At 43.5% G+C, this 14,375-nt stretch overlaps 1 protein-coding gene across 2 annotated transcripts in view; it reads left to right on the top strand.

Annotated features, from left to right (window-relative positions):
- Positions 1-14,122, top strand: part of DCDC2C (doublecortin domain containing 2C) — a 141,616-nt gene extending 127,494 nt beyond the window's left edge. Inside the window, exon 11 of one of the 2 annotated variants that reach the window (XM_030799903.1) lies at positions 13,269-14,122. In XM_030799903.1, coding sequence (XP_030655763.1) covers positions 13,269-13,298 — 30 coding nt within the window. In that variant the 3' untranslated portion in view covers positions 13,299-14,122. The remainder of the gene's footprint in view (positions 1-13,268) is intronic. The other variant, XM_030799904.1, reaches the window with a different exon arrangement.
- Positions 14,123-14,375: the final 253 nt, after the last annotated feature.

Here is a 14,375-nt window from a genome sequence, read left to right on the forward strand (position 1 = left end):
ATGTTACTGCAGCCAAAAGATGAACATAAAGCTTGTCCAGCCATGTAGGAGGTCTAGCTTACTTAAATACTTCTTTATCATTAGGACTAATTAAAATAAATGAAATGTATATTGAAGTTTTTCATAAAAAGAAACATAGTAACTTGCAGAAGAGAGCTGAGGTTAGATGTTCAGAAGCCCTTTCCTATCATAAGGCATCATTGCTTGGCTGTAGTCCATTAGCTTTAAGGAGTGGAGATAAGTAGCAGTCTTCTCTATCTTTTCAGGGTTTGCCCCTACGTGACAACACTGATTTTGAGTACAGAATGTTTGAAAGAGTCTGATCTCTCTTTATTTTCTATTTGTTTTTAAAATAGTCTTTATGTTTTGGAGCAGTTTTAGTTTTATAGCAAAAGTGAGCAAAAAGTACAGAGATTTCCTGTTTACTCCTCGTCCCGCCCCCCCACCCCCATCCCTGGCCCAAGCCTCCTCTGCTGTCAGCATCCCCTACCACAGTGGTACATTTGTTACAACTGATGAACCAACACCGACCCCTCACATCATCATCACCCAAGTCCGCAGTTCACATTACGGCTCCCTCTTGGTGTTCCATATAATGACATGCATTCCCCACTATAGTGTCGTGCAGAGTAGCTTCACTCTCCTAAAAATCCCGTGTCCCCCTCATCCACTCCCCTGTCCCCTCCAAACCTGTTGTAATCACTTTACAATGGGTCTCTTTACTATCTCCATGGTTTCACCGGTTCCAAAATGTCACAGAGTTGGAATGACACAGTATGTACCTTTGCAGACTGTAAATGCTTAGCGGGGACTTCCTCCAGACATCTTTCTGCTCCACGTATCTTTGGTGTCTTTGCCTGCTCAGGGTCTGCGGGAGGAAATGCAGAGATCACCTTGGGGGCCACTTGCATGGCACATGAGGGAACCGAGGTTGGCATCATTGTGAGCTCGCTCAGTTTTCCATGAAGATCTGTAATTAAACCTAGTATTTAAGATTCCCATTCCAGTGCTCTGTCAACATGTCAAAGGGCTGTTAAGCAAGTGACTAGTTGGCAGAGACAGGGGAGGGAGCAATCTATAAATTGGTGAATAACTTGGGCAGAATGAAAAGAGTCTGGCCCTGGGGATCATCAAATGTCCATCAAGTGGGATGGAGTGAGGATGGCTGAGGAAGGAAGAGAGCATCACATATTATGTGCTGGGAACGGTGCTGAGCATCATATTCATATTCTTTCTTTTTATCCTCATGTGAGGATTGCTGTTGAAATGGTAGGTATTAGTTTTCTAAATTTGAACTAAGACTCAGGTAAATTACTTTCCCATGGCCACATAACTAGAAAGTAGGTTTTAAATCCAGATTTGTCTTGCTCCAAAGCTTCCATTATTCCCATAAATACACGAGTTTGCCTTCCCAGAGGCAATGGAAGTGCTTCTCCACTTGCCATGTAATCCATCTGTGACACCAGCCACTCTGAGGCTCACACAGGCATGATTTGGGTTGAATTTTTAAAATCTTTCTAAGAAATGCAGGGCGTTCCCTTACTTTTAAGAATGTGCGAAGAGGACAGTCAAGCCCACTTGTGGTGTTCTTGGGTCTCTTTCTCTTTTTTGAATTATTGAAGCAACTTTTATTTATTGCCAAGGAGATTTGAGGTGGTTTGCAATAAAAATAGAGATAAAAGAGCATAGAAATCCTTTAAAAGAAGAATACAAATATAAACACCAAGCAATAAATTAGAAAGTCAGAGAGAGGGAAAATCAGGGCATTTGTGTGAAATAAATGACATCAGGCAACATCCTGGAGGAAGCGTTCAGGGGAGAGTGTGGCTCTCACTTCCCGTGGAAATCTCTAGTTCCCTGCGGCATTTCTGTTCCGTATCTGTCTCTAGGTTTAATCATTTTTGAATATTTGAGTTTCTAGTTGGTGAAAAGAAGTCTGAAACCATCAGAGGTTTTAGTCCCATTAATATTAATACACGGTGAAACTGTGCAGGTCATTGATTTGAGGCCTTAGTTGAGTCTCATTTTTTATATTAAAAGGTAAGGACAAGATCCTTTTTTTTCTTTTTGAGACATCATCTTACTCTGTCACCCAGGCTGGAGTGCAGTGGCACCGTAATTGCTCATTGCAGCATCAAACTCCTGGGCTCAAGTGGTCCTCCTACCTTAGCCTCCTAAGTAGCTGGGACTACAGGTGCACACCACCATGCCTGGCTAATTTTTGTTATTTTTGTAGAGACAGGGTCTTGCTATGTTGCCCAGGCTGATCTCAAACTCCTGGCCTCACATGATCCTTTTACCTTGACTTCCCAAAATGCTGGGGTTACAGGAATAAGCCACTGTGGCCGGCCAAAATCATTGACTTTTAGTATTTGAAAGAAAGCATCAGAAAACATTATGGTGGGGAAATCTGACCAGCACCACCCACCTGTGGTCAAGGTTAATCTCACCAGTGATGAATTAATGTAGATGTAATATAACTCTTGGTATGATGCAGGCACTTTATCTCTGTGGAACTGTCCCCCTCCAGTCATAATTCCAGTCTGTTTATGACACGATATCAGCTATACCTAAATTGAGGGACATTCTACAAAATACCCAACCAGTACTCCTTGAAAATATCAAGGCCGTGAAAAATAAGGGAAGACTGAGAAGTTATCAGAGTTTGGAGGTAACCAGGAGACATAGTAACCAAATGCAGCATGCTGTCCTGGACTGGATCCTGGGGCAGAAAACACACGTTAGTTTGGGGGAAATCCAAATAAAGTCTGTTAAATAGTATTAACAGTTAAATAGTATTGCACAAATGTTAATTTTGATTTTGGTAAAGTACCATGATTTTGTAAGGTGTTAGCATCAGGAGAAGCTGCTTAAAGAGTACACTGGTCAGCCGGGCGCGGTGGCTCACGCCTGTAATCCCAGCACTTGCGGAGGCCGAGGCAGGTGGACCACGAGGTCAGGAGATAGAGACCATCCTGGCTAACAGGGTGAAACCCTGTCTCTACTAAAAATACACAAAATTAGCTGGGTGTGGTGGCGGGTGCCTGTAGTCCCAGCTACTCGGGAGGGTGAGGCAGGAGAATGGCGCGAACCCGGGAGGTGGAGCTTGCAGTGAGCTGAGATCGTGCCACTGCACTCCAGCCCGGGCAACAGAGTGAGACTCCGTCTCAAAAAAAAAAAAAAAAAAAAAAAAGAGAACACTGGTCTTGTCTGTACTATCTTTGCAACTATCTTATAATACTGTACTATCTTATAAATTAAAATAAAACGTTAAGCACCAGAACTCCTTTTTCCCCAAGTGGAATATAATGAAGGACCTGCCGTCTACAGAGCAGAGAAAAAAGGAATTGTTTAGTTGGAATCCTTCAGCCTTCCTTTGTGTCTCTTTGGGGCCCTCCTGCTGGACCCCTGAGACACCTCTGAGGAACATGAAGGCACCATGGACCACAGTAGGAACACAAGTACACTGGCCAATCGCTTAAGGGCCTTTTCAGGTGAAAACGGTATTCGGAGTATTTTGCTAAATCTGCCAAGGAGTGGCATTAGAGCAATCAGAGAACTCAATCAATCGAGTTGAATTTTGCTGATCAAGCAAAGTGAGAGCTGAGAACCGGCTTGTATTTGGCCAAATGGAAGTCATTCAAGCCTGACAACAGATGGTTCCTGTAGAAAGATGAGTATGAGCCTGATAGGAGCTGGTCCAAAGAATGGAAGTTATGGGAATGGAGATGCCAGGCACAGGGGACACTCGGCGGGAACTTGGCCGTAGGGGAGCACACACTGGGGCAGTGGCTATAGGTGCACATGGTCAAGGCTAGGTTCTTTCTGGGGGGTGGGGGGGCACATGGTGAAGGCTGGATTCTTTTAGGAGGGGGCCCATGGTGAAGGCGCGGTTCTTTTTGGAGGGGGCACATGGTGAAGGCTGGGTTCTTTTCGAGGAGTTGTGGCTATTACAGCATGTCTGTTCTCATCTAAAGGGGAAGAAACTGAGGATACAGTATCAAGAGAGGCGATAACTGCTGGGTGGACCTTCCTCAGCCGGCCAGCTGTGTGGAGTCTGTGCGTGGTGGGAGGGTTGGTCCTATGCAGGGACAGGACAGCCCCTCCAGAGTAGTACAGGAGAGGGCAGAGGATGTGGACACAGATTCTGGGAGGCGAGGAAGTGTGGGGTAGGGCCTGTGGACGTTTTTTCTGAGTGCTCTTATTTTCATACACAGAGGCAGGGCCGTGAACTATGAGTGTAGAGTGGGGAGGTGGAGCTTTAAAGAAAAAGGAAACAAGAAATAGTTACTTGGAGAAATAACCTGGGGTTGTGTCATGGCACTAAGGAGCCCTTGAAGGTGGTGATCGCGAGTGGAAGGCGTGTCCAGGGGCAGGCAGTGGCTCCAGAGTTGGTAAAGGAGGATGTGGACAAGTCAGGGGTGGGAGGGTGAAATGGTGGCAGGGCTGGTGGCACAGAGGTGCTGATGAGGTAGGAGAATTGGAGCGGGGCATTAGCTGTAAAGACGGGAGGGTGGAATGAGGTGGGTCAGAATTCCTGGTAATCACAGGGTCTAGGGTGTGGTCTGTGGTAAGGAGCAGGATCATCAGATGTGATGAGGCCAAGGCACTGAGAAACCACAATTGGAAGGTTTGTATTGAGAAACTGTTGTGGTCCCCAAGGATCGTGACAGAGAGACTGAGAGAGAGAGAGAGAGAGAGAGAGAGAGAGAGAGAGACCAAACACCAAAGGCTGACATGGGCTAAGAGTAAGAGGTGTGGCCTGGAGCTCAGTAGACAACTACTCAGAAGAAAGGGGGATGAATAGTACAGTCTGATGACGGAAACTTCAGAGGCTGAACGGTTTTAGGGAGGAGGATGGGGTAAAGATCTGGAGACAGTGGTGGGTGCAAGAAGGGCCCCTATCCACCTCCATGGCTGGTGGTTCCAGCGTGTGGAAGAGAAAGGCATCGTTTGAGAGGGTACTGTGGGGCTGTGTCCTCAGGAGAGTCACACTCTGAAGTATGTCTTAGAAGTCTGAAACACACCTATGCCTTTTGAACCAGCTATCCACGTCTAGAAGTTTGTCCCAAGGCTACAAAATTAGAGCTAAGTTCTTATTACCTATTGCTAGACTTATTTAGGTTACAACTTATATCAAATGGTGGGTTTATGATTTACATTTATTTCTGTTTTTTGGCTTTGCTCTGTTTTTCAGATTTTCTATGATGAGCATGTTTGAATACAGGAAGTAAAAATATTTTTATATTTTAAGAATAAAAAAACTATAGTGGTTGCAAGAGAGATTATTAGGTTAACCCGTTAATCTAGGGCCACAGGGGGACAGGAAAGCCTTCAAGCCACCATCAGAGATTTTGTGAATTCAAACTACTTTTTGATGTAACTGGCAGTCCCCTGTAAGGACTTGGTAAGGTCTTTGCTGATTTATTTAAAAACGTTCTAGCCCACAGAGAAATCAGTTGCCTAGGTAATAGTTACCAAATACAGAAATTAAATGCTATCTATCTCTGGGTTTCTAACTTTTCGCAAACTAATTATACCTTCAACCAAAACATTGGATTTATTTTCACAAATTTGAGCCTGACATCTTAATTCATAACTAGCAGCTGCTGGGGCTTCTGGCAGCCACAAAAATAAGTGAAAATAAAAACTAGATTTTAAACCGAGTATTGAATACGGTACTTACATAATATTCAAATCACATAATACCTTAAAATGTACAATTGAGGAAATTCTTTGTGGAGAAAGGCAGTGGTTTTTCTGAACTCATCCAGCTGTTATCGTAAGTCTGATTCTTGGTGGCCTCTGACCTCACACGATTGTGTGAGCCTGCTCTTGAAACTCTTCATTCCTGTTCGTTTTTCCCTCCGCTCCAATTTTCAGATTTCCCCAGCTGCTGCTGTTGGCAGTTTAATCTCTCCAACCAGCTCTTCTGACGGCTTCTCGAATTCCTCCTTCGCCGGCTGTCAGCTCCCGCATCTGCTCCCACATGTCTTTTTCATCTCACTCGCCAAAATGTCAGGGCTGCAGAACAGCCTCAGTCTCATTATCTGGCTACTGAGTTCAGTTGAACTGAAGTGCTTATTGGCAAAAGATTTCTGTGTTAATTATGCTGATAGAAACTTTGACACACAGGTACACTTATGGGCGTCTATCTAGACTAGAACAAATCTTTTCCTGCTAAGTTACTGAATTGGTAGAGAAGCCCGTGGGCTTCACAATACCTGAAATCAAAGCAGAATTGTCGGAGAAGATGTTCAATGGGGCAGATCTGTGGAAAAGTTTTATTGCATTTATTTATATTATATTTGTGTGCATTTGTGTGTTTTATCTTGTGAGTGTTGATGTAAGTGTACATTTGTAGTTTTGGTATTTTTCATTTTAGAGTGAGTATTCTACTTTTGTTGCTATTTACTATTGAGATTTTACAAAGCAGCTGCTGTGTAAGCCGAACTGGTTTATATTTGCTGGTTGTTTGCAGAGAACACCCAGCACCTGCATTTTCCGGGTCACCTGGAAAGACCCTGTCACCTCGTAAATCTCATATAGAGCAGAGGAAGTGCCACCGCATGTGGCTGGCTGCCTGCTGTGAAATCCTGTGAGGAAGAAGGGAAAGAAAACCTAATTCAAGTAAAATACGCTTTTTGGCGGGGGTTGGGGGAAGAAAAATAAGATCAAAATTCTGCCAGTGCCTTGTAATTTCAGAAGGTACAATTTGCATAATGTTGGCATGGCTTTCTGCATAATAAAAGCATAGTTGTATTTTTTACTGAAATCGGCCCTAAATGCTCTCTAAACTAGTCAAAATGGTTACTTTCCAGTAATTCTTTTATCCATAGATCTTACATTAAAATACCATGGTTTTACACTTTTTGGTCAGCTTACTAATGTCTGGATTTTTGTGTGTTTGTTTGTTTCCAGCATCTCTCAAGAACCTCAGCAAGAGTAAAAAAGTGGTTCTGTTTCCTAGTAAGAGAACCTATGACCGGTGCTTACTCACGGACACTTCTGTGTGATGTAGGGCACGGTGCAGGTGGCCACTCTGCGAGTTTCGCAGTGAAAGTGTCCGCAGCGAGGCCCCGTGATTCACTGCTTCGTGGGGGGTGTCACCAAGCTTCCCATTGACAGGCAGCCTTCCCCATGTGCTCACGTGGACTTTGAGTAAACCACGCTCTCATGACTATGCATGGAGCCCTCTAAACCGTCTTGCATATGGCAGGTTCCAGGTCAGCTGACAAATGAAGATTTTGGCATACCGTACGGTGGCATAATCTGTCAGTCAACAATGCAGTTTTGGCAGATTTTCCATCGTTCAATTATTTTAATCTTTCACTGCATTTATTCTTATAATATTTTGTAAAGAAAAGCTCATGAAACTTGTGATAAGAAGTACAAGTTTCAGACAGGAGGTTTTAGACACACATGAGTATCCTTAGGGGAGACATTTTCAGCCACACTCAGGTACCTGGTGGGTTGCAGGTTGAGTTCTGAATGAAAACCAACAGAGCACACAGACGCACTGCCAGGAACGTCTCGTAGATGATTGGATTCAAAAGGCAAGGTGAACGCAGAAGTTTTACTCTGTAGTAACACAGCACAAATATTATTTTATATTAATATTTTATATCATTTTATATTACATAATATATTAATATTCATATACATACATTTTAATACCTTAAATCTATTTTTAATTCTGCACATTCTAATTTTATGTGTTTTTGGGAGTGCTCATATGTGGGACTAGCAGACTGCTGGTTCATTCATTATTTATTTTTGATTCTTTTATTTATCAAACGTTTTCTGAGTTTCTTTCATGTGCCAGGCTGAGCTGGGCACTTCAGAAACAAAGATGAGTAAATGCAATCCCTGCCCTCTAGTGGGGGAGACAGACTTGATGCAGAGAATCATGCACAGGTGCAGGAGGGCGCTACGTTAGCGCAAGGCGTGAGCAGCCGGGCAGGTCTTCCTGTGGGATTAGCAGAGGGTCGCTGGCTTTCAGAGCACTCAGCCCCTGCCTTTTGCTTGGCACATAGTCATACATCACTGTGTGACAGTCTTTGTATTTTCTTCTATAACCCCCTCCTTTTTTTCTGTTTAAGCTTTTATGTGATGATGAGTATCATATCATGTATATATCCATTTTTTCCATTCATAGTGTGCTTTCATTGTCATGTCATCTTAATCCTACAGTTCCTAAAGATCCATATTTTTATCCCTATTTTCAAAGAGAGAATTGACTGAAACCTAGAAGGGAAGGTGCCTTGTTCAAGATGAATCTGAAAGTGGACGGAGGCAGCAGGACTCACGTGCCATTAATCATTTTTTAAAAATAGACAATATGGGACTGCTGACCTTGGGCCAAGTGCTGTCCAGAATGTGGAGGGAATCCATTGGAATGAGATTCAGTTTTGTTTTTCTCAAGAAGCTCATGTGTATTGGGGTTTGGGCACAGATCTATAGACAAGAAAGTCTAACAAGAGAGATATGTGTGAAAATGGAGGTGTGTACTGGATACCCTGGAAATATACCACAGAGAGAACAATTGACTGTCTGGGCCTAGGAGGGAGGCTGCAGTGATTTATAGAATGTGTTATAAAGGAGAGGATTGCGAAAATGAATTGGGAAGGGCTTGTAGGAATTTGCCAACTTGACAGGGTGAGGAAGGGGGTGGTGGGCAGAGGGGTCAGCTTAGTGAAGTGCATGGAAGAGTGAGGGTGCATTGGGGGAGTGCAACTAGTTTGGGGCAGTTGGAGCAAAAAGTGAATGTGCCTGAGGAAGGAATAGTATGTGAGGAAGATGGAGATACAGACAAGGTTCAGCTTTTTAAGATCCATCAGTGAGAAGAGGCAAGGCTAATTTGTAGTAAAAAAAAAAAAAAAAAAAAATCAATTCCAAATCTCAGTGGCTTTACACAGTAAATCCTTATTTCTTGATTACAGCAGCCTACTGTGGATTGGAGGCTTTCCTGGGTGGCTCTCCTCCACACGGTGACTCAGGGATCCTTGATTTTGTCATTGCTGTCCTCAACACACGGTCTCTGAGTTTGCTACAGGAGGAGAAGGAAAGACGTAGGAAGCCACATTCGATACCCAGCCATCTCAGCCCAGAAGGGACACATCACGTTTCACATCCCTTTGGTCTGAGCTAGTCGCCTGGCCCCGTTTAGCTGTGCGCTGTTTGGTAACACAGTCTCGGGCAGCTCCACTTCTTTGGTGGTCACCTGGCCATTGTCCCCATGCCCTCATCTGTCAAAGTAAGGATTTTGGTCTTTATCCTGTAGGTAATGCTAAAGCAGGGAGACGATGTGATCAGATTTATGTTTCTAAGAAGTGGCTGTGATAGCAGGGGGAGAAGGGAAAGGGATGAGAGTATTATGTGTGTGCATCGTATTCTCTCTTTCGGGAGTGGAGTCTTGGACCCAGGCAGGGGTGGGACCCAGGGACCCAGACAGGAAGTGACAGATTCCTGGGAGTGGATAAAATGGACCACACTGGGCACAAAGTGGATATGGGTGGCGAGAATGAAGTTGGAGTCGAGGTTTCTGGTTTGGGTCTGCGCGTTACTTCTGAAAACAAGGGGATGAGCAGGTTTTGGGGAAGGCAGTGTGTGAACGTGCTGAGTTCTCCATGTCAGCCAAGCGACCTGGCCCCTCTCAGGCTCTGCGAGGCTTCTCGCTGAAGACATCTTTTCAAGTGTTATTTCAAACGGTTTTGTTTTCAGTTTTCAGGAGCATCTTTTTAATTTCCTCTGCCAAATGGCATTCATCCCCATAGGAAAGGTAGTGTTAGCATCGGGAAATGTAGTTTGGCCGGTGAAAGGTTGATTGCTATGGGGTATTCTTCCTGAGCTCTGAAGGTTGGTTCTCATGAGTTGAGGTCTATTCTGAAGGACATGGCCTCTGGATTCTCCTGCACTCTGATTTCTTTCTTTTTCGTTTTACTAAAAATGCCTTTTCTGTTTCACTGATTCAGAAAAAGCAAGATTCTTCCCTGTGACTTTTCTATTTTTAAATGACTAATGGATTGTGTGTGTGTAAGTAGCATTTGGTAACACACCTTTGATTCTAGCTTCTCTGATGGTATCTCATCATATTTTATGCTTGTTCAAGATAATGCATGCAAAAACACATTGCACATGTAATACCCTATGTGAAAAGTATTTTTGTTAGTATTATCACTGTCACTACTAAGTCAATGATATAGCAGCAATGTTTGTCTTTTTATGATTTATTTCAGTTGATTTAGATGGCTACTAGATTTATTGGTGATTTTGTTTTATTTTATTTACTGAAAACAAGAAAAAGAATCATGACATTCTAGAGGAAAAAAATACACCTGTACTACTAGAAACCCCAGTAGAAATAGAAGCCCACAGAGAACCACCGATGGGACAATCACAAGAAAAATCGTCACCAAGACAAGAAGAACAAACACCTGAGGAACAAGAGTCCTCTGAACAGCCATGCCTGGGACAGCCACACCGAGAGCAGCCACCTGAGACGCCGGAGTCCCCCACGCAGCCATGCCTGGGACAGCCACACCGAGAGCAGCCACCTGAGATGCCGGAGTTGCCCACGTAGGCATGCCTGGCATGACCGTCAGGAACACATGATTCAGGGGTAACAAATAAAACAACAAACACCATGAGAACAAAATGCCAACCAGGTTGTGAAGAAAACAGTCAAAAACTAGAAAGGATCACAAGACAAATGAAAATAAAAGTGGACGTTTTTTCACATTATGCTAAAGAGGTATGCTGTTGGAATATTAAAATCGTGAATTTCATATTTTGTTGGCAAGACTGTAAGTTTTTAAAAACATGTTTAAAAAACATGTAAGCCGAAATTCATGTGGAATTCCTTCCTCTATTCTGTAACTGTGCAAGTCTGGGAGGGAAGAGGGTCGTTAGCGAGACTGGGTGAATCATTGCCCTTTGGGGCCGACCTTTCCTTCTTACACTGTCAACCCACACCTGGCATTCCAGAGTGACTTAGCCACCTTGTGAATGGCACATGTTTACATAGTTATCTCTAACGTGGTCTCCCTTTTAAAAAGCGAATTAAGGCATATTATAATAATTATACATACCTATTTTTATCTGTACACAACACATGCATCTATGTACATACATTTGCCGATATAGGTATATATATGCCTTATATGTCCTAAATGGACAGTAGAATCCTATGTACATTTTTGGTGACTAAGAGAATGGACTCTCAAGTCAGTATACGGATTTGGCTTCTCTCATTAAGAGTGTGCACGAGGTCTGTGGCTCAGTTTAGAGCTAATAATAATAACTAACTCATAGGCTGTTGGGAAAATTACTTACCATAAGCAGAACCATACCGGACACACAAAAGGCACTAAGAAATGTCGGCGACTCCAGTTACTCCATTTGGGTAGTTGTCTTTTTGTTTCTGTTACCAAGCGAGAGAAGACAGGCAGAGTCCCTACTAAGATGAGGCCTGCACTTGACTCCAGGTTGGCTGAGCTTCTTGCTGGTTAGCACAAAGATGGCAACGGGGATTCTAGGATGGTCCAAGTCCTCTTAAAGATCAGACCAGTTTCAAACCATCTGCCAATTAGTGGTATATACAGTGTTGCACATGGAAGGAGAAAGAAAAGCTATTATTTCACCATATTTGGGCTTCTTGATTTGTTGTTAGACTTGACTAGAACATTTGTAACACTTTAAGGGGGAAATTTGTAATCAAATTGGAACCATCGCCATCTCATCCTGAGCATTTTTTAGTTAATAATTTTCTGCTACAGAGCACATCTACTTTGATTTGGCTGCATTCTGAGGATATATTTTAGTGCTGGAAAAAGAACTTCGAAACTGCATTTCTAATTACTTTTGTTGGTGACTTCTTTTCCAGCTGCCCTAGTGCCTGTGGTTTAGACCAGCAAGCTGCTGTGGAAGGAATGGATTGGGGCTGAGAGAGCCAGGCCCTGGCCTGTGCTCCACCATTTGTTGACCACAGGGTCTTGAACAATTTACTTTTCCTCCCTGAACATTAGTTGTCTTCTGTAAAATGAGAATGATAGTGGGATCATAGTTTGTTAAAGCTGGAAACAAATTTAGATATCACAGAATTCCCAACAGACATTCTACTGTGAAGTACCCGTAGGGGTTAGGTGGCTGGCCTGAAGTCACACGAGTCCTGTAGCTTGGAGGGAGCAGGGATGGGACTGGAACTCATGATTTTCTTTCCCTCCTTCCTCCCTTTCTCCCTCCCTCCCTCCTCCTCCTCTTCTTCCTCCTCCTCCTCCTTCGTCATCTTCTTCCTTCTTCTTTCTTCCCCACCCCTGTCCTCCTGTTCTTCCCTCTTCTTCTCTCCTCCCCACCCTCCCTCCCGTCCTCCCTTCTCCTCCTCCTTTTCATCCTCCTCCTCTTCCTTTTTCTTGTGACAGGGTCTCCCTCTGTCGCTCAGGCTGGAGTGCGGTGGCGCAATGACAGGCTCAAGCATCCTCCCACCTCAGCCTCCCGTGTAGCTGAGACTACAGGCATGAACCACCACGTCTGGCTACTTTTCTTTTTTTTGGAGAGAGGGAGTCCTACTATGTTGCCCAGGCTTCTTCTTTCATAAAATTTGATTTCAGGTCTATTATAGTACTCTATTTTCCTTAGTATAGAATTGTCGTATGAATCAAATGGAATTAAACACTCTGAACATTTTACTAGAGGTAAAAGAGATTCATTTTACTTATGGATACATAATTTTAAAAATTTTAAATGTTGCCTCTAGATGATGTTCACGTTTTGGGGCTTAGTTTTAGAGTGGTCTTGGTACTAAGAGGATGGCTTAAATAGCTCTTCAAGAGAGTTATTCAGCACCATGATTGAACCAAACGATCCAGATTCAAACACTGCTGTAGACTCAGCATGCTCAAGGCTGGTTGGTCAGAATGGGGGCTGTGGAGTGAGAAAGGGGAGAAGACGAAGGAAGGGGCAGAGGAATGGAAAGGGGTGTTTTAGATGAACTGAAATGGAGTGGGCACCAGCACTGCACAAAAGCTAATTTCGAAATCAGTGTTCCATGTTTCCTGCGGCGGTTCTGCACGGCGGCATGTTGCCGTTGGGTGTGTCGTGAGGAGCTGTGTGTGCTGCAGGTCCTGGGTCCCACCCTACCCCTCCCAGGAACAACACCCAGAATCCAGAATCCAACAGAAATGCCAGCTCCTGAGAGAACCAGAAACAAACTGTGGCCAGATCACAGCTTGAAGATGTTTTCTGTTAACCTGCTTTTCTATGTCTTTCAGATGGGCCGGGAGTGGAAACCTGTAGATTAACAAAACCACCTTTATTTTTACCTGAAGTCCACTTTTCTTCAACTGTGGGGCTTCCATGTCACATATGGACATTTTAACAGCAAGAAAATCACATGTGGGGTGAAACTAAAGCCCCACACAGTGGTGTCTTCTCGAAAGCCAAAGACGAGGTTTCCCAATTGAGCTCCATATTCTTCTTATTCCCTTTCTCGGTGATACTTCTTTTTAGTAAACATTTTAAAGAATGAAATGTGGTTCTTTATTATTAAGCCCCCAAAAGATCATTCAGAAAATGAGAGGAATTTGAAAAAACCTGTGTATATTTTCCCCTCATGCTATTTTTTCCTGGAATGTGTATGGGAAGGTATCTCATTTATATGTAACTTAGAGGTTGTCACAAAAGCAGGCACTGATAACCCTTGCTATGTATGTTCAAAGTACAAAAATGTTTTACCTTCTGAATAACTAGTTCAAAGTGAAAAGGAAAAAAATCCAGGGTTCGCTGGTGACATGGTTTGGCTGTATGTCCTCACTCAAATCTCATGTCGAATTGTAATCCCCATGTGTTGGAGAAGGGGGCCGGTGGGAGGTGATTGAATCATGGGGGTGGTCTTCCCCCTGGCTGTTATTGTGATAGTGAGTGAGTGCTCCCGAGATCCAGTTGTTTAAAAGTGTGTAGCACTTCCCCCTTCACTCTCTCTCTCCTGCTCTGCCATGTGAAGAAGATTCTTGCTTCCCCTTCGCCCTTCTGCTATGATTGTAAGTTTCCTGAGGCCTCCCCAGCCATGCCTCATATGCAGCCTGCAGAACTGTGAGCCAATTAAACCTCTTTTCTTCATAAATTACCCAGTCTCAGGTAGTTCATTATAGCAGTGTGAGAACAGACTAATACAGCTGGGAAAAGGATTTTATTAACTTATTTACTTATTTTTATGAAGGCAAAAAATAGTACCCATGTGGCTTCATTAGATTATGTGTGTGCGTGTGTGTGTGTGTGTGTACACATGGCCTAATATATATATATATCCTTCCCAGGGACACACACACATATATAATCTACCAGTCTGGGGAGATTTAACAGTCTTTCTTTAGCAAAGA

This window comes from Nomascus leucogenys, chromosome 19 (assembly GCF_006542625.1).
Source record: "Nomascus leucogenys isolate Asia chromosome 19, Asia_NLE_v1, whole genome shotgun sequence".
In the NCBI taxonomy this organism is placed as follows: domain Eukaryota; kingdom Metazoa; phylum Chordata; class Mammalia; order Primates; family Hylobatidae; genus Nomascus; species Nomascus leucogenys.